Source organism: Corapipo altera, unplaced genomic scaffold (assembly GCF_003945725.1).
Source record: "Corapipo altera isolate COAL_440 unplaced genomic scaffold, ASM394572v1 61411, whole genome shotgun sequence".
In the NCBI taxonomy this organism is placed as follows: domain Eukaryota; kingdom Metazoa; phylum Chordata; class Aves; order Passeriformes; family Pipridae; genus Corapipo; species Corapipo altera.
The window spans coordinates 10,383,652-10,411,585 of NW_020884875.1; the positions used below are offsets into that span (position 1 = coordinate 10,383,652).

The window sequence follows — 27,934 nt, forward strand, 5'->3', positions numbered from 1 at the left end:
TGCTAGCTATCACATTCTTATCTGTCTCCTTGGTTCTTGATTGATTGTAATGCTATGTGATCCTTGCAGCCTTTTTATATTGACAAAGAAGGCTCAGAGCCAAATTAAGTTGTAATATAAAGTTGCTGCTTTGCATTTTTGGTGTGCTTTTATACATGGTGTGGCCTTGATGTACTCCAGGCAGCGCTGCCAATTCTTTGCTTTTGTCTATCTTCTTGGCTTTTGTTACTGTTTTCATTCTCTTGAATTACTGCATGTACCCTGCTCACTTAACTCAGCCATTTCTTCTGATGCATAAATGTTTATACTTTTAATGATTCTTTTACAGAGCATGTTTCACCTGTGACCCGTTAGTACTCTGAGAGAAGGAAGATGCTATAGCTGGGCCTGCTTTTCTTTTAATCCCTCTATTCCCCCTGGCATGTTAAACTCAGCTATGTAAACTTTGAGTTAAGCTATTCTCTCCACAAGGCTGTAATAAAATTACAGTATAAACTAGGGATAGGTCTGCATATAGTGTATCAGGTTGAGATAGAAAAACTTCTCAGAGAACTACACAGAGGTTTTTGAACACTCTTAGCAGGCTGTATTCTGACGTACACCTTGCTCATATCCAGTAGTGTGAGAGTCTGGGGAAAAGACATGCATGGCTGCTGTCTTTCTTGGCTCCAAAATACAGCACTGCCTACCTGTTGATCCTCATTTTACCAAAGACCTGTTGGGAATTAAGCTTGTTCCTCTTGTAGCCCACCACTACCAGGAAGACTCCAGAAACAACTCTTGCTAGCCTGGGAGCTCCACTTGGCCAAACTTTTCATCACATGATGTTAATTTGTCATTTTCAAGCTTCCCCAAGCAGAGCTAGAATAAAATATCAGCTTTGATGCTTTTGAACTAGCCTCATATATCTGTGTACAATTCTAGTATTTTCATTTTTTTTCTATTCATGAGAAACTTATTCAGAAAATTTCTATTTATTTCTTTTTAGAAACTCTTACCCTTTCAAATAAAGGTACAAGGGGTTGGGGAATGGGGGGCTCTATTTCTTCCTTCCAAAGAATCAAATCCACAGGCTGGAAGGTCCTGCATGAGGATTTTCTGAGGGGCTTGCTGTATGGTCAGCACAGTTATGGTAAGCACGCTTTAACAATATGCTGTGAGCTGTGTGCTTTGGTTCTGGGAAACCTCCACTTTGAGCCAGGCTGGTAGGCAGGTATCCTCAAAGAGTACTTAAGCTGTCCTGCATGAATTTGCCATCTGTGAATTAATTTTAAAAAAAAAAAGTTCACTGTCAAAGAAAATTAAGAGATAATTATCAAAGTTGTTGCAATCTAACAATTCTGAAGAAGTCTACCACTGGGTTGACAAATGTAAAACTGTCTATTTCTTACTCCTCTAAGTTTACCTGTATGTTCAGGAGCTTCCTCTAGTTATGTCACGTAAGCATCCTGAGGAAATCAACAGTGCAGAAGGACAGTGCCACCATGTTTTCTTTATCTTTATATATGATGGTAGAAATGAATTTTAATCTACAGATTTAATTGTAGGAGTTGAAATACTGATTTACAACCAGATGGGTTTTCCCTGATGCTAGGGGCTGTGTGTGACAGAGAAATAAGGCAGATGGTCAGATGTGGTAAAAATGGTCTGATGTTAACCTAGTGCTTGCTTGTCTCTCTGAGAATCATCATTCTACAAGCTTGTAGCTCCTTGTAGGAGTGGAAAACTGGGTTGTTGCTCAGCTTGAGCCTGTTTAACTTAATATTCTTGTAGAGCTTCTTTAATAAGATCCTTAATATTAACTTTATCTGGTAAATCAGGGACATGCAAGCTTCCCTTCTTTCATATGTCCCTCATTAACTCCAGTAAAACTCAGTGCTTCCCACCCATCACCAAAATCCCTGCTGCTGGCTGGTTACCTGAGTGTCAGGAATGTGTAAATATGCTCGGAAGTACTGCTGTCTCCTTTTCTCCCAGCACAATGTTTCCTTAGTGTCACCCAAGTTAAATGTCTATGTCACTTATTTCTAAGGTAAGGATTTTAGCTGTGACTGAGAAACCTGAGACATGTAATAAAATCCTGATTAGGCAGGAAAAGCTGTACTGCATCCAGTGGCTGGGAGGTCAGGAAAAAATGACATTCATAAGTGGCACTGCATGACATTGTGCTAAAAAAGGGTCAACAAAGAGCGTGCAAACGCAGCACTTACAGAGTTCGGTGCAAAGCTTTGCAATACCACTCTTCTGTGCTTTCGTCACAAAAATTAACCTCCTCAGAAAGGTTTAATTGGTACATTTCCTTAATAAACAGTGCCAATCTTAATCCACTCTAAAGTAACACTGGAGTGAAAAAACTACCAAGCAGTTTATTAAACTCTGTTCTCAAACAAAAGTTTTTTTTAAACAAATTTGCCTGGAAATACCAGCCTTGTGGAATTTTTAATACTAAACTTTTCAAGTGCTATGAAATGCTTTTTTTCAAAGTCCAGTAAGTTTCATTTGACCAGAATCTAACCAAACTTGAATACTTAAATGCATGGATAATTTTTTTTAAAATTAAGAACTACTACTAGCTAGAAAATATCTGTATTAATTACAGAATGCTAATAAAGATACAGTAGAAGATACCACCCTTTAGCATTGTGGTCAACCTGATGTTCTGGAAGGGCCAGTTACGTGTGTGTCAGGCCCCACAGAGATGTCAGTCTGTCATCTGTGTCATCACTGCGCCTTGGAGATTTATAGCTGCAGGTTGTTCGTGCCTTGCACTGGCAGATCCTTTGGTGCTCATGTTGCTGTTAGAGTTGCTCTGTTTCCCTCCTCACACCTCTTTGCGTAGTGGTGAGGGTGATCATCCTCTCACAACAGTAACAAGTACCCAGGTATTCCCACCTGCTTTTTGTCAGGTCTAGGGCTGGGATATACTGTGCTATGCCAGCTGCTCGTGGGATAATTCCTAGATACACTGGCTTTTGGAAGATGCCCAAAAGTGAAGGCTTCTGGAAACCCTTGGCTGTTCAGGAGGATGTGAGGAGAAGTGGTACATAATCTAGGGGCTGGTGCATACTTGGGAAAAAATTGAGAAAGTCATGAGTTTATTATGGTCTGCAGTTACCTAGACTGCATGACAAATATGGTCTTGTAGCTACACACAAGTAAAACTAGAGGTGATAAATAAGTAATTTTTACTGCCTGATGACACCTTTGCATGATGCTTCCCTGTACTGGAATACCTTTTCCACAGGTAACAGCAAACATCACAGAAGTTAGGTAATTAGCTGTGTAAGAGGTCTAGTTGGGAATCTGAGTGGTGGTTTCCAGAGCATATGCATGCACGTGCACAGATATTTCCTCTCCTTCCCATAACCTTGTGTCTAATTGCTAGGCTCAAGCAAAATATACATTTCTTTGAAGAGCAATTTTGTGCCTTTTTTATTTTAACAGGCGTACAACGTCTAAATTTACACTATAAAAAAAGAACTGATTTTAAGTAAGTGGCCACCACAGTATTTGACAATCTGGTTTTGTTTTCTTTCTGCTTGCATTTACGTTTGGAAAAAATTTCCATATTTCATTTCATCTGAAAAACAGCCAAGTGGTACATTTCTCCTTCTCATTGGATGCAGACTTTTTGTGCTCTTCACTTTGCCAGTTGACACAAACCAAAACCCTTTAATTATTGAAAAATCTTGAAATTATGTAATATTGAAAGCATCATTTTGAGTTGTAGCTTCGTTTCAGAAGGTGTGAACAAAACAGCACAATTCTTAACATTATCCTAAAATACACTGAGCTGGTTTATGCTGTGTGAGTATTGAGGAAGCAGAGTCCTTGAGCATTCCTGTTAAGACTTCTCTGTGCTGTGTCCAAAAGCTTTCTGCATCACCACTTTTGAGTTCTCACTACAGGTAGTAATACTTCATTCTCAGAGAAGGAGTTTGTGAGAACCTCTGCTTCTGTAACAACAGTCCATGTAGAAATGAGTTGGGGATTAATAAAGGTGCAACATATGCAAGCAAAACTGCAGGTGGGATCTGAGGGTAATAATGCCTGTCCTGGTGACCTGAGCAAAGCTGATGTGCCACAGAAGGTCACTGGTGTTTATGAAAATGGGCTGGATGTCTTGGAGGCTGCCTGAAGGTAAGTGGCTCAAAGTGACATGCTCCTGGGAGTTCAAGTTTTTCTACTCTACCCTGCCTGTGCACACAAGGGTGAGGAAAGTGGCTTGTTCCCTGGGCACAACTAGCTTCTGACCAGGGGTTTTCTGGAGAACTGTCACACAGTTACAACTTCTAACTGAGCACTTTCCTTCGTTCCTCACTCCCTGGCACTTGAACTGAGACCAGAGTTTTAACTCCATCCCTGAGTGCTCCTTGGCTGTCTTACTTCCTGTGGCAACATTCCATGTCCCTATTCTACCTGACTTATTAAACCTCTGTAAGTCTAACTTACAGAGTTAGACTTATGCAAAGCAAGGCCAAATCATCTTGCCTTCCCCTACTGATGCTGTGAATTCCCTGTCACTTGAAAGCACTAAATCAGAATTAGCATCTGTGCTGGTTTAAAAGTTAACCAGTAGGGGAAATGAACTCAACTCAAAAGAGGGATTATAAGTCAGAATAACAATTTAATAAAATAATACAATAAGTACGATTATACAGACAAACAATTGGTCTTAACCCACAAAACCCAAATGTATAACCCAGCACCCTGGGGCATGAACAAAGTGGTGTTCCTTGGGCCCCCCCCAAGTACAAAGTAAAGGGAGAGGGGAAAAACCTGCTGGTGGGAGAGCTGTTGCAGTCTGGTCAAAAGTGGTGATTGGAGTCCAGTTGAGGGTCGTGGTCTCAGTCTGGTTGAGAGCGATGAGCTGCAGTCCTCCTCTGGATCCCACGAGTGGAAAAAGGTTCCGAAACTCCAAGTTTATATATTCTCCAGTTCAGGCAGGAATGCTCAGTCCTTCCCTCAGAGCAGAGAATTCCATAAAAGCGTATGAGGACAGGAACATCTTCCTATTTCGCAGGCCTCTACTGATAACAGTTTCTGGGAAATGGCATGGAAGGCTATAGAATACACAGTTTTGGGCTACACCTATCCAGTGATGAATCAGTCCCAGCTGTTCTAACTAGGACAGCATCTCTTTTAAGATGCTGCCAAAAAGAACACTTTAAGGCAAGAATTACTGGTTGAAGATTTCAGGTCAGTAAATCAGATTAGTCTTCTCTGATTTCAGAATGTGTGTTTGATGGATAAACCTTACTCTAAATGCATGGATAGTTTTAGAGTGACAGTTCTTTTCATGCAGTAACATCTGCACATTGCTTTGCTATTAGCCTGTGTAATGTTTGCCAGCAACATAGCAGGGAAGTTCAAGCCTTTCTGATGACGAATTTTTCATCCAAAGAGCCAAGGCACACATCCCAAGGCTCTGAGGTGCTCTCACTGATTGGAAAGTCCATTACAGAGCTCTGCTGTTTTCTATAGTGCAGAAGCTAGATTTATGTGTGATAACAGTGCTGGCTGGCATTAACAGACCTGCACAGAGCAGTGAATTAATGACATTCCCCACCCAGTGAGTGCTTGCTGCTATCGCAGACATGCTGACGTATGGTACAGCCACTCATATTCTTGCACCATACCTGTATGTCACCTGCACTAGTCTCTCTTTGCAAAACAGTTTCATTTTTAAATTAAACCTCAGATGCTCCTTCGTGCTTTGAGTTGATTTTGCTGATGTGGAAATTAAGCAAAGCCTGACTAGTCAGCTTCTTGCAATTGTATAAGAAGTCTGGAACAGAAATACAAGATGATTGCAGTTCTGCTGAATTCTCACTGTGCTGTGATCCATGTGTTCCCACGTCTTAACCACATGCTTCAGGAAGCTGACTGTGATTCAAAGTTAAAAACACAAGTGGTTTTCCCTTGCCTGTTGGCTGGCCACACTACTTTCCTGTCTGTTGTTCAATTCTTGAGCCTATCTCTGCAGTTCTGCCTCTGGAGAAAGGAAAAGGTGTGCTGAGCCTCCAGCCCCACTCCTGATTTGAGGAGTCCTTAACTGAGGCTGGGGCTTTTGCTACTCCTACGAAGCAGGAGCATCAGCCACATCAGTGCTTGAACTGTGCTGGGGCCCTCTTGGATACCTGCAAACTGGTGTCCTTTGCAGCTTAGTAACCATCTGGTTGACAGAATTAATCTGATAAGAGTGGTAAATACCCTGTCTCTAACGGAGTGTATGCAGCTGTTAGAGCACCATTAAAAACAAAGCACATTGGCTGTTTTTTATTAACTGTACCCCTGTGTAACTGGTCTCTTCGGTCCCCAGTACCATACCAAATTGTGAAATGCTGACTCATCATATGATCCACCTGGTAGAGTATCACCTTTCCACACATGAGGAAAGAGGAAGGGGATTTACACCTTGCAATCCATCCGTTCCCTTGGTAGGAGTTGCTAATTATCTATATATATGTACTCATATGCAGGTTAATAGCTTTTACTTGCACTGAATTCCTTAAGTAGGGGTAGTTAAGACTAGAAACAAAGTTTAAAATAGTTATCTTTTAGAATGCTTTAGACACACAGAGGCCACAAAGTGGACAAGGTCAGGGAGTCTTTCCACGGAGACCTTCCTTGCTTCATTGGTGGCTTTGCAATAGTAATTCCTATCGGAATTTGGCTTTGTAAATTCCTATTGTCACATTGGACGTTGGGAAATCCTAAGCTCCTGCTTAGTACTGCACATGGTTAGAGGCGACTGATGCTGGAAAAGGTGTTTCTGAAGCATTGGGAAAGGTCTCGGCTCCTGTTAAGAAGCACGGCCTTCCCGCTGTCCACTGAGGAAACATGGCTTTTCCACGCAGGCGCGGGCAGTGGGATGCGGCACAGCAGTTCGAATCCGGGGTTAGTGCACCACGGTGTTAAACTTCAATTTGATGCTTGGTCTTTTAAGATCCTCATATTCAAATGCCTCGTTCACTGAATTTATTAAATCCCAGCTACCCAGAACCAGGTGTTATATGAGCAGGCAGGTGATCCCGGCAGTGTCGTTGGGAGCCGGGCAGCCTGCCGAGAGTGGCCGTGCGGGTACCCACCTCACATGTCGCCGCTGCCACCTCCCCTGCCGGCCCGGGGAGCGGGGCAGCGGAGCTCACACACGGGCTGACGACAGCGGAAGCCGCGCGGCGGAGCCGGGCCGGGCAGAGGCGGTGCCGGGCCGGGCAGAGGCAGTGCCGCCCCGCCTGCGGCTCCCCGCGCTCGGCTGCCCAGCCCAGCCCAGCCCAGGACAGGACAGGACATCCCAGCCGTGCCCCTTCCGCATGCGGGAGCAGCGAGGGAGCTGGGTCACCCCGCACCGCCAGCATGTCCGCCCGCTGCTGCGCCGGCCAGGTAGGGGCTGGGGGCGCGGGGAGCCCGGCAGGTGTGTGGGGCGGGGGGCTCAGCGAGGGCAGGCATCCCGCGGGGAACAGCGCTGCGGGCCCGCCCGCGGGTTCCGCGACCCTGGTGCGGCCCGAGGACCCGGGTCAGTGCCCGGCGGGGCCCGAGGGCTGGCCGCTCACCCAGAGAGTCGGGGCGGGGAAGGGCTGGGGGTCCGTCCCTGCGCTGCCCCCGGGCCGCGGCTCTCGGCGGTCCCCGCAGCCACCCTGCGAGCAGGGCTGCCGGGGGCCATTGGCGCGGGAGGGGAACAGCAGCCCTGGCTGCGAGCGCGGGTGCCCGTCCAGGCTCGCCAAGTGCTCCAAGTGGCGTTTCTACTGTTTCCCTGGGTGAATTCGCCTCGTATTTCGGAAGGGAAGCTGGACGCAGCACGTCCCCCCGAGGTGTGGGCGGGCAGCCGGGAGCCACTGGGCTCGCGGGCGTCCGCACCAGGGCATCGGCATGCGAGTGGAGGCGCCGACATGGAAAGGGACCTTCCCAAAGCCCTGCACGGCAAGGAGGAATTCCTAAAGGGGCGACAGATCGCTTAGACCTACGAGAGTCGGTTGGGTAATTGTCGCTGGTTCCACATGGTGGGGAGATGAAACCCCATGATTTAAGAATTGGAATGGTCTTAACTTCTCTCCTAGCCCCAGGCTTCCTGGCAGTCCTCAAACCCTTTCACAAACTCCTTTAACTTTGACTTGTGAAAAGATTCGGCATGTTCAGGTGTTGGCAGAGGAAGTGAGAGATGACAGCAAGTGGTGATGGAGGGCAGGGCAGGACCTACACTGATCAGCATCCGTGGGGTGGGGGTTCAGTGCTCCATATGTTACCACAGTGCACCTGTTTTCCTGCTTAAATTAGTTCCATGGCCGAAGGACCATGGCTTGGAGGAGATGGGTGATTGTGAGACCCTTTCCACATCTCATCCTTGGTTGCACTCAAGGGAAGGACTCCTGTTTCTAACAGTGTCTCTCTGGTGTGATGTTAAACATCTTCTCCAGGTACTTTATTTGTGCTTCATTTTCCCAAATTTCCGTTTCTTCAATAGAAACTCATTAGCACTTTTCCTGTCTGCAACAGACTAACCAGTGAACTTATTCCTGTTGTATTTAAACACCTAATTCTATTGATATTTCTATTGCTTTGCTCACCCTGCCCACCCTCAGCATCTGATTATTCTCTTGGTTCTGTATGAACCACCTGGAAAAAAAAAAAATCTTATATCTTTCCTGAAGGTTGAAATCCCAAGCTAGGTTTGGTCGTCTGTCTATGGTTCTTTCAATCTTCAGTGGGATCGTAGGAGTACTTAGCTTGTTTTCAATTGCATGTTCTCTGGGACCTGCCCCACACCTCTCCAAACAGCACTGGGTGGTTGTGGGGGGGAGTAGTAACTTTAATATTCCTCTTGAAGCAGGGAGTGCTTCAACAGTGCCTGCTGTTTCACATCCATTTTGGCAGCATGTGAAACAAGTTGTGGAGCAGCTCAATGAAATGCTGTTAGTAGGTAATGTTACTGCAGTGGTTCACGGCTGTTGTGTTTTCATTGCTTTTTTTGATGTAGCTCCTGGAGAAGTAATTTAATACCAAGAGGATGAAACTGTTGTGATGCTCAGTGGGGAATGGCATAGCTTTACTGTGCCTGACCTCTGTGACATTCTTGAAGCCTCTGTCCCTACCCCACGTAGTAATCTCTGGTAGTAATGTGTTTTATTGACACTGATGTGTCACTTTGGAGCCTGTAAATAAACTGAACTCCTTAATGTTGTTGCAGATGAGGCAAAAGCCCTGAAGTGGATGCAGTCATAGTGCCAAAAATCCCTGGGAAGATGTATTCTAAAAAAAATAAGCACTTACTATTGATGTAGACTTACCTATGGTAAATATGGCATATTACTGGAGTTTCACCAGCAAACATAGTGTAGAGAACCTTTTTATAGGCTAAGGTGATAAACGGCATAAACTATGTTTCAATAGCATGCAGGATTACATTTTAAAAATGAAAAATGGTCTTTGCTTTTGCTACTTGATTTATTCCAACCTTGATGAGGGGATGTTTGTTTAACATAATTAATACACAAGAAAACCAAAAGGAAAAGAAGTTCTTCTTTCCGTCTCAACCAAGCTCTCTCAAGAGTTTTGTGGTTCCTGTTAATGAAGCTGGAAAATCAAGAAGGAATTTGGCCTCTCCCTCAGTGTTCCCCTAAAGATGACGTTAACTCTTTCTCTAAAAACAGAAGAGAATTGCTTGAGAAAAGATAGAACTTTATACAAAGTTCTGAAAAACAACATTGATGTTGGGTCCCTGCTTTTTTCCTAAAATATACTAGTTTAATGGGTTTGATATCCTGTAGTGTGAGGATCTTTTGTGGTATTTTTGCCCTTTATACACCTTGTATATGCCTCTCTCTTTCTGTGGATCTGCTTTCTTAGAACTGCCTGAGAACTTTGGCATTGTCTTTCTGAGCTGTTTAAGTATAGTTATCGTAGGTGGGTGTCTGTAGCTGATATCAGAGTTTTGTTGTGAGTTAACATGACTTGACTATGTGTTTTTGCTTCATTCGTATACCAGTAAATCTTCCTGATGAAGAGAAGACAGTGAGTGGTTAGTACTTTTAGTTTTGGGTCAAACTGTGGTAACTATCTAGTTGAAGGTGCCTGTCAGAATAAATGCATTCAGCTTTTGCAGCCCAGATTCCTGTTGTTAAAGAATATAGCAGCAAGCTGCCAAACTTCAGTGTACTTTAGTTATGCTGATTTTGCAGTCAAAAATTATTTAAAATAATCTTGCCAAATTTAAAATATCATTGCCAAATAGACCCTGGGAACTTTCTTTGAAGGAACTTGGCCATTTATAAACTTTAGTTTCTGCTGTTGTTTTTTATTGGGCGATGTACAACCTTGTTTTGAAGACAGTTGTGATTTTTAGTTTTCTGAGCTGTAATAAGCTTACTTAATGTTTCTTCTTTTGCTACTGTTTCATTGGTAGACCTATTTTGAGAATGCAGTGAGAATACAGTTTGGCTTGGGCCTCCACAATGCTTTTGATTACATAAAAACATCTGCTTAAATTGACAGGAAACAGGATTTTACATTTGGCTTTTCTTCAGTAGTTATTCTCAGGAGAATGAAGTTGAGATCATGGTTAAAGAAAGCAGCTGTTGCAAAAAATCTTTATTACAATGAATATGTTTTTTCCAGAGTTAAATAAATGTAATTGAGATCGTTAACATTCATTTTGGGGGGACAGTATGTTGTAGCTGGGTTGTTCAACAAGATGGATTTTTCAATTAGAACTGGTAGCTATTAAAGCTCATGAACCTATTTTTGTAGATCTGTTAAATCTTGAGTGATGTCCTTAATACTCTTCTGCACTTAGAAATCATATCATGTAGTAAATACAGTGAGATGTGCCACAAGTTAGAGTATCAGATTTTAATTTTATACCAAGACCTCTAATTATAATTTTTTTTAAAGAGGGAGGGAAAAAAAGGCATGTCTATATTTATAAGACTGACCTCATGACTTCTGGGGCCCACAGCTTTTGGGACAAGGGAGGGAGGCCCCTGTGCCGTCTTGGGCTGCCTGCCTCTCTGGCACTGCCTGTTTGCATCTTCATGTTGAGAAGGGAGCTTGCAGTCCTGTCCCCATGGTCTCCTTTTTTTATTGTATGGTGAAAAGGATGATTCTGACACCCTCATCTAGGTTTGTGTGTCCTCTGAGGTTGCTGGAGCATTGTGGGGAGTATGCGTAGTGTGATGTGCTGCAGTGCTGTGGGATGATGATGGTGGTGTTCCTGGCTCTCCTTCACATGGTGCTCCCCAAAACACATCTCTTCTGCAAATGGTCTTCCTGGGTGAGAGGGGTTTGTTTAACCTGAATATTTACCTGTGGGTATTTCCACACCCTGCCACTGCTATTATTAATCATGACAGAAGATGAAACTAGCTGTTTGAGGTCAGATGTAGAATACTGTGGTGTACTCCACTTAAATGCAGTTAGGAAAAGCAGGCTGTAGAAGACCTATTTTCCCTGTTCGCAGAAACATGGAGGTTTTGCTTTAAATGAATGGTTTCCTGAATAACTGAATTAGCAAAACCTGTTTTTCTGCAGCTTTGTCCACTGAGGTTGGTACCTCATGTTGATTCCCTTTCTGATAAATACTGAACTCATGTTTAAGCCTTTTTCTTCCTAAGGGTTGAGAGATCATTTTTCTCTGCTAAAACTTTTGCTTCTTTTCAAGGAAACTATAAGAACATATCTTTGAGGCCCAATTGGCCTGCCATACCTGGATAAAATTTGCTGCTGGATTCAAAAGTGATCAGAAAGGGAGGGAAAAGTGACCAAAAGACAGTGAGGTTCTGTAACTGTTGTATTATTTGCCACTGCATCACTAGGTTGGTGAAGTGCTAAGGCCTGAAAACAGGCTCTGAGCCAGAGTCGACCTCTAGATGAACCTTCCAACCTCATCATCATCATGGCTGGGCTTCGCAAACGAAGATTTGGAAAAGGCTCTACCCATGTTTGTTGCAAGCACGTTGGTGGCTAAAAAGGCCAATACGAGACAGACAAGTCCGGTTGCAAAAGGCACAGCAGAAAGACTCCTTAGGTGGTATATTCTGCAAGACACGATTCTTTCTGCGTTGTCTTTTCCCCTCAAGGGTGATCCTGCGTGCTTTCTCAAAGGCATCAGCAGCGTTATAGATGGTGTGTCTCCAGACCTCCCTATTGGAGGCCAGAGTAGACCAGTTATGGTGATCAGTATGGCCAAGGCTGAGATGTTGTTTCAGGGAGTCCTTGTATCTTCTCTTTGGGGCTCCTCTCTTGTGGCAGCCGGTGGCAAGTTCACCATAAAGCAAGACCTTCCAACCTAATGTTATTATTTAGCCACGTATCTGCTTATTAGCCAAAATTCTGTATAATCATTAGTAAAATACATATTATGATAAGGCTACACCTGTGTAAACATGTATGCTTGTTAGTAAGATATATTGGTATCCGCTTATTAGTGAAGATTTGTATCTGTTCATTAACGAGATATGAATGTATCTGTCTTTCTGTATTTAGACACTGGTCAAGGCCATGGAAGTAGACACCTGGCTTTGTTTGACAGTAGGTGGTCCAAATTTAAGATATAAATGTATCCATCGTTCTGTATTTAGAAACTAGTCAAGGCTGAGGATGTAGACGGTTGGCCCCATTCAACAGTAGTTGGTCCAAACTGACTCCCTTGATTTTCCTCTGAGCCCTGGCCAGGCTTTAGGTGAAACCGAAGGAGAAAAGAGAGCCAGATATTTACCTCACTAAATAAGTGATGTAAGCTTGTTTGTTTAACAATTTAAAAGCTGGACCCTTTCACAGCAAAGATGGAGCCCTCACTTATGAGTGGATGCACTGCATACGATTTCCCAGTTACCGGGAGTGGTTCTCCAGCCCTTCGCTGTGATTGGGTGTTCCCAGCTGACGTGCGGGTCTGGATGATGATGGTGATGTATTAGGGTAACTGGTGATGTATTTTTCTTAATCACTGTAGACACTCCTTGTAGTAATGATTAGGTGCATTGCTAAGCTTATCCTTTTGTAATTCTTTGCTATTTACCACTATAGTAAATTTATGCACTTGTTTTTTAACATTGGGTCTCTGTTTCTTGTGCCGACATTCGTCTACTGGCAAAACAGTTGGAAACCTTTCCCTGTCACTGTATAAGAGGTAGAAGATAGTCTTTCTCATTCCAGCTTATTTTCTACAGAAGGACCTAAATACAACTGCTGCTTTTATTTTAATTTTTGCAAGTGTAGGTATTCCAGGATATGTTTTTCCCGTAATTGAGACTTTCATTACAGTGGATGCGCTCACAGTTGTGGGTGCAAGACATATTTATTTCAGGGAAGCAACTGAATGAAAGCCTGAGCTATGACTACAGTGTAAGCTGAAGGTCTCATCTGGAGTTAGTGACTGCTGTGATCTCAAACACGTGCTGATGCTGGATGGTGTTCTCAGCTTAGCCATGTGAATATGCTTGGACCTTAGGTCACTTCCAGTGTTCTTCTCAAGGACCGAAGTCAATGGTGCTTCCACTTCTTTCTCAATGGTGCTTCCATGTCTTTCTTAAGTGTGCAGGCCCTGATATGTTTTGTTATGTTAAATGCTTAGCTGCCTAGATTTTTAGGCAGTGATCAACCATTCTACTGACTGAATTTAACCTACTGCTTTGTTCAGGTCACCCAAGAGATAGGCTTCAGCATCAGCATGTGCTACAGCATGAGGCAGTGAGGGACTGAGCCAGCCAGAGCTGTGGGATACACTGTGATGTGTGTCTGTGATGGCATGTTGTGGGGAAGGCGGGTCTATGCCTGTTTTGAAGGAAGTCTTACATACCAGCAATGTCATCATCATTTAGCGATTGAATCTTCCAGCAGTTAGAGATGGTGTGTGCTGAAGTGTTTAAACATATTAATGTTAACAGTCTGAAAATGTAGAGTTTTGTTCTTCCTTCTATCCAGTAGGACTAATCCAAAATGCAACAACATGTAAGCTCTGGTACTGAATTTTGACAGGAACTGTTCTTAATGCAGTGAGAAATAGTGAATGTTTTGTACCAATGTATTGAGTTTTGTCACTTTTTATGAAGTGTTAATGTCTTTTTTTTTTTTTTTTAACTCCCTGCCATGAAGTCTTCTTGGACTCAGCACTGAAACCATCTTTTAAAGACACAGCATGTTTTTGGAACAGCTCAGAGCTGTCTGTTCATTCAGAAGTGAAGCAGCTGTTCCAGCTACATGCTTTTGAGTCAATGCACATGAAAATTTCATTTAGCTGCTTTTTCACTGCAGTGGTACATGGACTTAGGCAGTTACTGCCCTGCATTTTGTTCTCTGTACCTGGTGATGCACCACATTGTATCTATGTGTGCTATTCTTCCTCTAGAGTCCTGGTCTTGAACGTCAGAGCTAACCTGGAGAAAATCTGCCCTTGGTATGAAGTGATGGCCCCAAATGTCAGACTTTGCCATTGCTGCTATGTCTTTCATGTTCCAGTTGCTCTGTTAGTAGCTCCTCTGCTGTGAAAGTGAGAGAAGTGATTGCAACATTAGTTTAAACTACCTGCTGATGAGAAAACTGAAATATGAAATTATAGGAAAGGGCAGCTGAACCTGTCACTCAGTGGAGTGTGCTCTCAGTGAAGAATGTCAAGGGATCAATGCAAAGAATCTTCACATTCAGTTCCGTTTGTATCAGTGGCCTGAGAGTGCATTTAAAATTGCTCCCAAAAGCACACAGGCGTGATGGAAGGGCTGGTGGAGCAGAGGCTGCTGTTGAAGGTGATGTAACCCAGACGGCATGACTCCAGTGTAAATAAAATATACCTTTGTAAGTACAGCCATCTAGGTGGTTGTCTGCACAAGGTGTGGGTGGAGGGCAGGCAGCTCCCACAGCATGGAGTGTAGCTCCATGCTCGGGGGGAGGACTGAGGTGGCTTGCTGGACTGTTTGCAGTCGAGCTGACATGATTTTTTAGGAGGGACTGGGCAAATTTGAAGGGATGCAGAAAGAAAACTCTCAGCAACTTAGATGCTGAGAGAAGTCCTAAAGCCTTCAAATGAGAGAGAGTGTAAATGTTTTGGATTTTTGTGTTGATTAGCAGAGAGAAAAGACGAGGTAATTGAAGCCAGTGAAAAAAGCCTCATCAAGAACCAGTGCTTGGAGAACTGTAGCAGACAAATTAGAAGGTAGGGGTTTTTTTCTGTTTTCAGTGGCAGATGTGAGTAACCAGAGGGACGGACAGTCTGCCTCATACTGCTGTCAAATCCAGATGGTCTATGCTAATGGAAACTAGCTATACTACTAAGTAGCTGGGTGATGTGATACACTGTGTGGCTCAGGTCAGACCAAACAATTGTCTTGATTTTTCCAAAATTATCAGAAGAGCAGTTAGGCAGACTTGAGTGTAAACATTTTGCAGTGACATTATTTTCCAGTGCTGAGCTGAGTCACCACTTAGTAATGTTTGAGCACAGAGACAGAAGCTAATCGTTCTCAGTTACAGCTTAACTTTAGCTCTGCCGGTGCCTGGCAGTGGCTCGGCCACATTTTAGCTCTTTAGCCCTCCTCTGCCTGTCCTAGATGCTGCTTTATTGCCTAGGTTTTGAGCTGCTTGGTGCTTATGATAGTTCTACCCTGTAGTGCAAGGCACAAGCCCTTTGCTTTGGAAACTCGCCTCAAGACAGGAAACCCTCACTCAAAAACATTGTTCTGGCAACATCTGAGCCAGCATGACTTTTCTCTGAAGTCTGTTTTAATTTTGCACAATTTGCAGTGTGAGACATGCTCTTTAAAATAGGTCATCAGTTGATTCACTGGTATGTTGGTCACAAAATCTCTTGGCTTAAGTCACGTGGTGAGTCTGAGTATTAAATAAGAAGCAGTGAAAAGCCAGTTAAGTCAGACAAAATAAGGACAAAATAAGGCCTCTTTGGTGAATTTAGTTACTTGTGAGGGACAAACCACTGTGTAATCATGTGACTGGTTGAAGAAGCCTATGGAAAATGCATATGCATAACAGCAGTAGGTTTTCAATAATGGTCTTAGACCATCTCCTAACACTTGGGACACCTGGCATCAGATGTCTCTTGTTTTCATGAACCAGTGCACTAACAAAATTCTAGACAGTCTTTCCTGAAAGCAGAAGCCCAAGCAATGACAAGTGTGTAGCCTGTTCAGGATATCATTCATGCAGGGCCAGCTGCTTTGCCTGTCCAGCCTGCTTGGATGCTGTGGTAGCTGTGAGAGTAGATGTTTGGGTGTTTTTGATAAACACTGTTAACAGCTCAGTGACTCCATTATCTGCAAATCTTATGGCCCAGATAATGCTGGTAGTCAAGTAGTCAAGCACTGCATGAAAAACTAAGCTGCTCTAGGCCCCCATGAAAAGAAGCTTGAGCAAGGCACATTCCTATGCTCTGTGGACAGGCTGGAAGGCATGCAGTCTTCTTGATGCTCTGGCCAGGCTGTCAGTTAGGAGGGAAGAAGTAAATAGCTGCTTCATTTCATTAAAGTGTGAAGGTTTTTTCCTCATTGTGCTCTTATCCCTTTTGTTATAAGTAAAAACCGCACTAAGTTTAATTATTGTAAAAAAAAATTTATTAAAGATTTATATGAAATCAAATAAGCAAAACAGCGCTGGGTGACTTGATGAGCCTTCCTTGCTCATCCAAGGCACGCCTCAATAATTTTCAATCTGCCTTTTATAGGTTTGTAGCTGCATATCTTTTTCAAAGTCCCCTCCTTTTGTCTGATTCCTCTGTTTTACGTCATCAGGTCTCTCTGCGCCGGCTCTGTTCTGTTGCCGAGAAGCTATACGCATGCGTTATCTTGTTGCTAGGAGACAGGCTCGGCTAGCTTCACTTCATCCTTTTGATGTGGTCAGCTGCTTCTGCGCATGTGCTAGCTTGCCGCTGGGAAATAGTTCTGTTCTCTTTGCGAGTCTTTTTCTTGATGTAATTAGTTCCCTCTCATATTGCTTTAAGTATCATTTTATATATATTTCTAAAATCTACGGGTAACATAACAAAATATCACTAATTATTGTAACATAACACTATGGTTAAAATGGATTATAAAACTCAACTACATCCCCACAAAGAAACAAAACAGACCCTCACAAGGTCAAGAGGTCCAAAACTTCCCCACTATCCTAAGAATGAAATATAGCAAAACTTCAAATCCCCAGGCGCCTGTTAGTCCAAGAATACATGAATTAGAACTGGGGTGTAGAGATAACCCTTTTAGCTTTGGCTGTAAATATATTAGAACTTTAAATCTTTAGGCGCCTGTTCGTCCAAGAATACATGAACTATGACTGGCTGCAGAGATAACTCTCTTAGCTTTAACGGAAAGAAAATCCATATATAAAACACTTAGCAAAAACCCGTAGAATGTACATGTATATGATACAATCAATATGTATATCACAGTTCGCAGTTACAGTGTTGCAAATATATGTTGATAAGCAAATTATCTCTTCTTTAGTCTTTATTGCATATCACACTTTGATTTTTACAATTTCTACTGAAATCTCCTGAAAGGAAGTGCTTTATTGTGATAAGTAATGGTTTGTATAATTTAAAAATACCATAGGCTATTTTGGGCTGTGATCCTGAAACTCTTCACTTTGTTTTAATGATTAAGCAAAGTATTTTTTAAGACCTTTGAGATCTTTTTGGAAACGTATGTGGAAAATACCTTCTTAAAATGTCACTATCTCTACAAAAGCAGCAGGCAGGGCATGTTCACTTACTTCTCACTCTTGTGTCTGAACAGTTACATGTGCTTAACACTACTTTCATACCTTGTTCCGCTGATTTATCAGATTGGATCACAGCTTGCAGAAAAGACTTGAGTGTGTGGCAGATGTTAAGGGTATGTTGGTGGAGTATTCATTGTAGGGAACCGACAGTTTGTGTGCAAGTTGGTAAGCCTGCTTTGACCCTGTTTTGTTAAACTGTCTAACTCTTGTTAACCACAGGTTCTCCCCAGGCTGTTGGACGATGGGAGTGTGCAATATGTCCAGGCCTGCCTGTACTTGGAAGAGTGGTTTGCACAAACTAGGGCTGTTACATGTCTGCTTACTTCTGCTCCTCTCTGTGTGGATGTAAAAGTTATAGTTCCTCTGCATTGGCATGAACCCACTGCACTCCAGTCAAATGAGGCAATAGGAAAATGCCACTGAAACTTCTGTTCAGAGAAGGGTTAAAGCGTTCAAGACAGCTGCAAAACATTCACCCGTACTTTTCCCTTGCCCGTGCACTGTGCCCTCACATGAAATAGTAGAACCATTGCTGCTGTTGTATCAGCAGCTGAAAAGGATTGATATGTATTTTTTTCATTTTCCTTACCCTTTTTTTTTTTTTTTTAGACAGTAGGTTGCTTTATTTAGTCACCTCCACCACAAGATAGGACTGTCAGGGCTAGTGAGGTGTTGGTGTGCAGTAGGAGTGAGTGAGTGGCTGGCAGACGAGAGGGGAGATAGGGGCTGTTAAGCCAGCCTGGCTACCAGAAGAAATGTCTGTGAAACTGTGCTTTGAATATTTTTTAACAGAAAAGTTCCCGACACAGCTTTCCACAGCTGCTGTTGTGAAACCAGTCAAGTCAGCCGTCATCCAGGCAGTTCAAATCCTGGAGCAGTCTGTTTTCAAGTATACTAGGATTTCAAGTTTTGAGATCTCAGGCAAGCTGGCACCATACCTTCCTTGAGCTCCAAAAGTGTAGCACTGAACAAAGCAGGTGGCTGGTCTATGGTACAGAGACCTGGAGTCGTGGGAGGTTAGTGTGAGGGGGCTGGGTGGTGGTAAGGATTTGTGGAAAGCATAAATATTTGTGTAGTGTTTGTAATTGTTGTCAGACTGTGATGTTCACCTGGTGAGGAGATGTAAAGATAGAGGGGCGGCTGGGGTGGCTGTTGCCTGACTTGTGGAAGCCTTTGGACGAGACAGACTTGAAGCCAGAACCTGCTGCAGCATGACAAGCTCCTGCCAGAGAAGCCTGGCTTTCAGATGCCATTGCACTGGGCTTTTGAAGACCCTGGGCTTGGGAGGATCAGAGGACTTCAAAGGAGCTGTATGGACGTGGATTTTCAAGGCCTGCTAGCTGGCAGTGGTTACAGACCTTTGACTGGTTTTTGGGTTGTCTCTGTCCTAAAAACTGCACAGCATCTTTCTTCTGCAGAACACATTCATTGGAGGAGTTTTTATTTAATTATAAGATAAATCTGTAAAAAATTTGACATTACTTGCTTTTTTTTTCACAGCCTGTTTTTTTTAACGTGCGAATTTGTTACTGGCTTAAAGTGCTTCAAGTGCTGAAGTGGATTTTGAGCCCCTGGGCAAGACCATTGCTGCAGTCAAAAGGCAGAGGTGAAGTGAGATGGGCCATACCTGCAGTAAAGCATATAGCATCAGAGGATCTGTGTAGCTTAGCTGCACATTGACTGCAACTTTTTAATAGAGAACTCTTTGTATATGGGAGCTTTGAAGTCTGTCACCCAAAGATAACATCTTTGAAACCTCTTTGGTCAGTAGGATGTGACCAGCATTTTACTCTTTGGGACAGAGACTGTTCTCATTTATTTTTGGATAACACCTAATTCATCTTGGCCTAGTCTAGAATGTATTTAGTTACAACCAGAGTTTAAAAAAGAAAAAGAAAAAAAAGCCTCACAAAAAAACCCAAACCACCAAATTTGGGACTGTGGCTGAATACTGTAACCAACTTACTATGGTTTCCATGGCTACTTAGACTGTTTAAAGAGGTGCATCTGGAAAAAGATGAAGACACTGGTATTTTTGACCAAAATTTGCAACTTATAGGGTATGTGCTCAGTATTAGAAACTATCATTAAAGTCTAAGTAATGTGGAACAGTACATAAATGAGCTATAAATTCTATTTAAGCATTTGTTGTTCTAAGTAGCAGCTCTAGGGACCCAGAAGTAGAATAGCAGACATATTGCTGGATGTAGATGAGATATTACTGACACAGCTCTCTAGCACCTGGTGTAGGAAAATGTCGTTCCCTTTACAAATGCCAAAGCTGCATTTACTTCTGTACTGTAGTTTTTGATGTTATGGTAAGGCCAGCAGTTGAAGTTCATTGTGGAGACTTTGGATCTGACTGATGTCAAATCCTTTCAGGTTCAAAGGACCTTTAGTCTTAACCTTCCCCCCCACTTAAATCTGAAGTGGGTGGATTATACTTTTCTAGTATGCATTTGTTTTGAATTGTTATTATTCCATTTGCTTGTTGAATTGGTAATTTGACGTAGCTTCCTTATTTCCCAGGCTTGTGTTGATGCTGTAAAAGGTAACTTAATTTCAATACATGTAAAAAAATAAAATTGATATTTAGCCCACCACTGCCTTCTATTTTGAAAGCATACTTGCACTGTGTACTTTTGCACATAGTATTTTTAATTTCTGGCTTTGGTGCCAACATGAGCCCATGCTGTTTATTCCCCACAGCTGGGGCTTTGTGTTTTGGGGAGGATTTCTGTTTCGCAGCAGCAGCAGTTTTAGCAGCTGTGTGCTTTGAGGCCCCTTCTCTGGCATGTTATCCGGCGGTGAAGTGAGAGAAGAGCAGTGTGGGAACAGGGTTGGACTGCTGCCATTTTGTGTCTTCTGCCAGCTGAAGAGTCATTGCTGAACAAGGGAAGGACCTGTCTGCCACCCCCTTTCTGTGGAGCTGAAGGCAGGAAGCCCGAGCTGGAGTGTTGCAGAGGTAGTCGTGGCAAGGAAATGATAAGCTGGGAGTCAGTCTTTTAAAGACACTTCATCAAAACGATTTGGGGCTCTTGGATCAGTCATTCTGGTTGTGGAGTTATATCAGATATTTGTGTCTGCAAACACACACATGAAACCCCCTCCTCCTTATCAAACAAGTCATTGTTGCTGAAAGAGAAAGTGTCCTGGGGGGAAAATAGCATGTGGTGGTTTGGAACCTGATGGCACATACAAGCCAGTGAAGTTTGCCTGGATGACACAAAGGTGGCACTTGTGCATTTTGAATCCCTTAGCAAGAATCCACCTTGTACAACTGCTTACTGAAAGCAGAAGGTCCTCTGAACATTCCCATGGCCCCTCCAGAGGCTCAGGAAACACTGGGAAAAAGCAGCCTTGGTGTGCTCGAGCCCCAGGCACCATACCTAGCCACAGGGAGTCCCTTGAAATTGGGAGTACAGCAGGGTGAGTTTATTCAGGGTTGGCAGCAGTGAGGTTCCCTGCTCATGGCTGCCTGTTGGTGTCCAAAAACCCTCCTGTGGTTATGGCTGGTGGGTTAAGCACAGAAACCATATGAAGCTGTTGCCTATTGCAAGGAAGGGCCTGGCCAAGGACAGTGCTGCCTAATGTATAAAAATAAGGCTTACATTTATATTTTTATATATCACTTCTTTAAAAGTAGAAGGCAGGGAAGGTGAGTCCAGCTTCTTTGAAAGTTAATGATACTGTTGACAGCAAGAAAGTAATGAGCATCAAGCTAAATTCCTTTCAGGATTTGTTCATACCTTTTTCCTTGTTGAATAAGGTAATTACATGCTTTTTGGTATGCTTTGTAGTTTTTGTCTTGGTGGACTCTCAGTTGTGAGTAGAAAAGAACTGAAGTATACAAGGAGTTCTGTCTCTCATCCTTAGCAAATGTGAGAAAGCTAGACACTGATGTGCTTAAAAGTAGTGACTTTTCATAAACAAGACTGTCTGCTTCCTGTTAAATGCTGCTCAGCTGGAAGGAGAGAACTTGAGAAATTCTGGCATTTTACAAGAAATCTCCCAGCCTCCTTTTCTAACTTTTGCAGCAGAAACCTGAAGCTGGAGTTCTTTGGTGTTTTTTTGACTTGTGTTTTTTTTTGTCTTACTTTCCAGTTGGCCTGCTGCTGTGGTACTGCTGCTTGTTCCTTGTGCTGCAAATGCTGCCCAAAGATAAAACAGTCAACCAGCACCCGCTTCATGTACGCACTTTACTTCATCCTGGTGACTATCATCTGCTGTGTCATGATGTCAACAACCGTAGCTAACGAAATGAAAATGCACGTAAGTAAGAGACCAACTCACTGCTGCCTCTTTGAAGGAAAAGGGGCTCCTTCCACAATTCTTTGTGTGTAGGGGCGCTTCCTCAGAAGACGCAGTTGATTTTCTCCACCCATTCACTTCCAAACTAAGACATGATGTTTTACCATGCTCACCCTCTTCCTGTCACCCGCTGAGTGTGTTTCACAACAGGAAGTGTCAAGGCCTTCCTCTTCTATTTTGCAAAAATCCGCTGGAGCGCACCCATTGCAGGTTTGCTGCACAGGTAGTGTCACAAGAGGCTTATTAGGGAGCTTTTTGTAGAACAAATCAGTTCAGTCTAACATTGAGTTCGTCTCTGGCAGCTTGTTTGCTAGCAGAAGCAGAAAATTAGAAAATAACTCTTCAAGTGTTATAATTTTAATTCTGTGTTCTCGGTGCTGTATGACAGACTACTGCAAAGTACAGTGCTGCAGAGCCTTTACAAGGGCTTTTCTTCAGTGTGTGTTGAGTCATTGACCTCTAACAACAGCAAATATTGTTAATCTCTAGTTGTCTTTTTAATTAAAGATATTCAAAAGCATGAAAGGAACTGTGGCTAAAACCAGATTTTAAAACTCAAGTTTCTTTCAGAGTCTTGATATAACTTTCCTAAGTGAAATGCTCACCCAGCCTGGTATCGCTCACACACACTGGACCTGTTGTACCACATATTTGGTACAAGCCATCACTAAGCCACCTAAGTAGCATAAGTCCTCTCTCTCACCCTCTGCCAACTACAAGAATGTAAGTCTGTTTCTAAGCAGACGGAACAATGGCTGCATGGCTTAGTTCTTAAAAATTAAGGTTCTACACCAAACATATCATTGGGCCTGCTTCAGGGTTGTGAATGTGCTTGTCCTGGAGGTTCAGAAGGCTTCCCTCGCTGCAGGCATGTAGTTGTTTTGTGTTCCCCTCCCAAGGGAGTGCTGTGGGTGCATGATTAGGGCTGTTTCCTCATTGAATCGGTTGCTGGACAAGCTGATGCCCTGCTTAAATCCTGCACTTTGTTTTTGGTTGTCTCTGAAACACTTTCCTCCACAGCATCCCAGATCCAGAAGCTGGTGGCAGCACTCTCTCCCTGCAACACAAATGAACCAGTGGGCTTGTGGTAGGCTAATTTGAGGGCTTCTGTGCTCTGCTGTTAGTGACCTTTCTTTCTTCCCGTTGTACTCTCTTTGTATATTCTGTCCTAATTTTCTTTCATTTAGTAGCACTTTGCGTGAATTATCCTAGTGCCACCTTCTTATCCCAGACCACCAGAAGTTGTTGACAACCCTGTAGGAGAACCCAGTACAGTCATGATGCTTCCCTATGAGCTGTGACTTGAAAACTGTTCAACATGTGTGTTCTGAAATTGCCTGCCAGGAGTTTCTTTGACTTACTAGATACTTAGCTTGGCAATAAAGTGAATAAGCCAAGGAACTGGAATGTGTGGGAGACAAATTATGTGCTCAAATCCAAATTTCATAAAGTTGTTTTCCATCAGTCGTGTGGTTTTGATGCAGCTTGTATCCCTAACAAAAAAATACTCCTTACCCAACAGAAAAGTGATTCAAGAAGCCTTCAACAACATGCTTTTCAGTATTGCCAAATTTCTTTTACAGTTTATAGTCTTGAAAGCTCAGTGTGGGAGGAAATGGCACAAAGAATAGCTGTTAGTGTGAAGTGGAAAGAGAATCACCCTCTTAGTTTAGGGCATTTGAAGTCTTTGAATGGGAAATGGACTATCTGAAAGTAGGCTTTCTTTATCTGCTCTCTAATTTAATAATTATGTTTATAGCTGTTAAAAGTTCAAAGACCCCTGAAGTTAATTCAGCCCAGTTGTAATAGTGCTCACCTTGAAAATATTTGTTCCAACTAACCAGTCTCAGCTTGCCAGCGATGAACTGGGTTTTGAAAGTGTGGGATCAAGGAACACTCCTAGCTCCTGAAGCCAGACTGTAAGCAAATGCTTTGCATGATGTTTCTGGGACCTCACCTTCTTGGCTTTTTTTGAGAGGAATCAGAATTTTAATTAATTAGATTTAAAAAAAAAAAAAAAAATTGTATTAAAACTATTAAAATTTCAAACTGTAGTGCAGTCCTTTATGGAGACATAATCTTAACAAGGAATCATGTCTGCTTTATCAGTATAGAGTTCAAATACTCATGCTGATCTTAGATGACAGAACTCTGTCTTTTGGTCAGTGAGAGGGTCTGGGTTTGGGGGTTTTTTGTTTGATTTGCTGTAAATTCCCGAGTCTAAAGTAGTTCTAAGGTATTGTAGCACTTGGTCCTTTGGCGTTATTTTGCAAGGAAGCAACAGCAAATATACATCTTTTATGGACACCTTAATCAGAGACCTTTTAAAAATGTTTGTATTTGTTTTGCAGTATTTATCTACCACCATGGTCATGCATTCTGTCTATTAAAAGACATTTAGGACTTTTTTTAGTTCCCAAGGTGCCAGACTTTACAGGGCCAGCTCAGAGCTGAGGATGTACTCCGTGCCCTATGACATGGCTGGAAAAAAGAGGAGTCCCAGGGAGCTCAGCTTCCACAGCCCTACCGAAGGTGAAAGGTAGATGAAACAATGTGTCACTGGGAAGACAGGGTATCTGTGAAGTATTTGGGTACTGTTTCAAAACCTTGGTTCCTAATCTAACCAGCACCTTTTATGGACATCCTTTTTCTGTGGTAAGCCTTAGGAATTGAACAGTGTCCTTCGAGGGGATGTTCCTTCTCTGTTAACGTTTTCACTCTTCTCCATCTCCTGAGCTGTTCCAGTGCCCACAGGACACCAAGGGAGAGGGGCCTAAAGGGTTAAATTCTCTGAAATATTTGCAATGAAACCAAGGTATTTGTGTTTGATCTCTGGGGAAGAAGCAAGAGGCAATGGAGGGGCAGGGAAGGAGCCCTTGGTTTTGGCCAGGAAAATATTTTGAATAGTAGGATGCAAAATTGAATTTAGCGAAGCAATATTGTGTATCAAGGCAAAAGATGGGGTGGTTCATCAATAAAGACATGAGAGCCCTAGCAATGGGGACAAAAATACAGAAAAGACCAATATGCAATTACACAAAATGGTTTAGAGACTTGACTCTGTTGCAAAATTAGGCAAAGCAGAACCTAACTTGAAGTACTTCTATGCCTTGATCCCTATGTTATTTTTTTTTCCAGTTATGTAAGTTTGGATTTTTTTAACAGATACAGCTTTACTCACAAGTGGTCTGTTGAAGCAAAACCTTGAATTTCACAGGCTTCAAAAGGGTAATTGAGAGAAGAAAAGAGACAGAATTGTTTTGGTCTCTCAAAAGAATGTTTTCAAATTTTTGATTGTTTTTTTTTTAATTGAATTTTTAATGTTAAAGCTATTTCAAAACTAGTGGTTTCAGTCTGAAAATATCAATATCCTACTTAACTAATGAAAGGAAAAATAAGAAAGATGTTTTCAGGAAGGCAAACACCAGGGAAACTCATTTCATTTGCGTGAAAGCATTTCAGTACTGGATGGTTACACATTCTGGCAGAACATGCTTTCAGGCTTGTTTCCTTGGCTAGGTTTATGTCTTGTTCCTTAACTGCATTATTGTATGTTATACCCCAGATTTGCTACCAATAAATAATCTAAGTTTTTAAGCGCAGATGCCCAATGTTTATTTCTGATAAGAATTCAGCCATAGATTCAAGATAACATGTGTTTTGGTCCAAGCGTTTTTTAGTTTTTTATTTAGTTTCTCAGCCACTCATGATATGTTTACCTGGCTTTTTGCTCTTGTTTTTCCACCTACACAGATTTTTTTTCATGCTTCTTCCTTTTCCATAATGAAGTTTGTCTGCCGTATTCTCCATCTTTGGATGAGGACATCCAGATGAAAGCATTCTTTTTCAGGCCCATTTCTACACACTTCTTTCTTCCTATTCTCACCCTAGCGCTGTTTCCCACACTCCTGTACTCACATGTTTGGGTGCAGACAGACCCAACCTCTGAGGTGGCCAAGCCCCCTCATGCTGGTGCCTGGATGCACTGTGGCCATGTTGGCTTGCTTTTTGCACTGCTGTTATTTCAGGTGCCTGCAGCTTGCAGTGAGGGCAAAGCAAGTTCAGGGCAGTCTCTCCCTGCTTCTGTAGATGTTGCTTGAAGTTGCTGAACATCTCAAAGGGCTTCAGTGCATGTTGGAAAATTACAGACTTAGCTGTGGTAACATCACTGCTTGTACAGCAGCTGAGGCGCTTATGTTATTTGATAGGATACTGAGTTTCTGCGACAAGAATGCTTTGTCCTCTACTCAGTGACCAAAGAATTTAGCTTATGTTGCTTTTAAAGGTATAAAAGTAGATATTTCACTGTATCATGGCAAATGTAATCTGTGACCTAACAGCTGTGAAAACTATCCGGCAAATGGAAAGCATGGTAAACCACCATGGAAAGCATGGTATATAGGGTGGACAGGTTTCTCAGCAGGTGAACATGTTTCAGAGATACAGATTTAAAAAAAAAGTTAGTCTTTTTTATCTTTCAGTGAAGTCACATAAGCCTTGATAAATTGTTTCCAGCAGTAGACCAAACTCTCACAAAAACATCAGTCCTATTGTCCTCAGCATTGTACTTCTGTTTATTATCTGCTGGCATCCCCAAGCATTTGGTATTATTCTTGTTTTGTCCTTTAGGGTGACAGGTCTCCTAAAGGGGCATTCAGTCCCATAGGACTATTCCTGTGGCCATCACTTATTACTGCATAGTGCTGTGGATACTACATGATGGCTGAGCTCTTTATTTGTGTAGGCACAAACTGAGCTATTGTTCTGGTGAATCTGTCTATTTTCTCTCAGCCAGATCTGTAAGGAAATTACTTCTTAATGGAGAAAAGAGCATATAGGGTCAAAAATCCCATCAGTATGCAATTAAAGAAGATGGCCATTTATGGTTACCCAGAAATTTGTTTTTAGTTAGCTAGACTAAAGTCCTATGGTTTTGGGTTTTTTGTTTCATTCTGTAAGTCTTGTAAGCAAAATCATGCTTCGTACTAAGAACGGATCTTGCAGAAATCTGTCCCCTTGGTGAATACTATCATCTATATAAAACAGATAAGTAATTCTCCCAGAAATATTGTTAGTTAGATATTATGTGTCTTTCTAACCTTTGCTGAATGATAGTTTTTATAAGCAAAGAGTAGGAAAACATTAATTGACAGCCCAGTTGCTTTCTCTGGCATTGCTGTGGCCTTTTGGCTTGCCCTGGCGTCACTGTGGCTGTCATGGTTTGAAATTGGCCCCCCCCAAGAGGCTGGGGGGCTCAGAGGTGATTGGGTGCCAGGGCAGTGTTCACTGGAGAGCCAGTCACCATTCATGTTGTTCGCTTCTGCTCAAAATCATATATACACAGCACTGGAAGTGGTTGGCAGTTCTACTGTTGGTGTCTGCTGCGTGTAGGTGGAGAAGGCCAGGGGGTGGCTGGGCTCCTTCTCTTTCCCTCCGGGGGGGAGAGGGGAGCCCTGCGGCCCCCCCAGCTCTGCCTGGGCCGGAGTTGGAGGCAGCACTGGAGTGTGTGCTGTGAAAGAAGAAATTCACAGCACCTGTGGTAAGAGCAGAGAGGCAGGATTTGCACCAAGCCCTCTCCCCCCTCCTTTTCTGCAGTGAAGCTGTAGAGGGGGGCTTTTTCTTTCCCTCCACTTACAGTGGAGGAGAGGCTCAGCACTGAAGCTGAGCCATGAGACGGGCCGGAGGAGACAGGCCTGGTGCTCGGGGGAAGAATCCCAGGTGAAATTGGAGACGGGCCAAGAGCTCGGGAGTTGCCTGCCAAAGCTGACCAGGGACAGCTGAAAACTGACTTGGAGGAATGAAGATTCCAGGATGCGTATGTTGATAAGCTACACTGCAGCAGCCTATGAACCAAGGTATGAGACCGAGAGGGAGAGATCACACAGCAGACTGAGGAACAAAGACT

At 42.8% G+C, this 27,934-nt stretch overlaps 1 protein-coding gene and 1 long non-coding RNA gene across 2 annotated transcripts in view; one reads left to right on the top strand and one right to left on the bottom strand.

Moving 5' to 3' along the window:
- The first annotated feature begins 7,264 nt into the window (after positions 1-7,264).
- Positions 7,265-27,934, top strand: part of SERINC5 (serine incorporator 5) — a 45,107-nt gene continuing 24,437 nt past the window's right edge. Inside the window, exons 1-2 of the mRNA XM_027634506.1 lie at positions 7,265-7,386; positions 21,823-21,990. Coding sequence (XP_027490307.1) covers positions 7,360-7,386; positions 21,823-21,990 — 195 coding nt within the window. The 5' untranslated portion in view covers positions 7,265-7,359. The remainder of the gene's footprint in view (positions 7,387-21,822; positions 21,991-27,934) is intronic.
- LOC113943140 lies at positions 16,687-17,018 on the bottom strand. Its single transcript, XR_003526211.1, has 2 exons — positions 16,977-17,018; positions 16,687-16,921 (listed from the first exon to the last, which is right to left on the bottom strand). It is a non-coding gene; the product is annotated as an uncharacterized LOC113943140 (long non-coding RNA).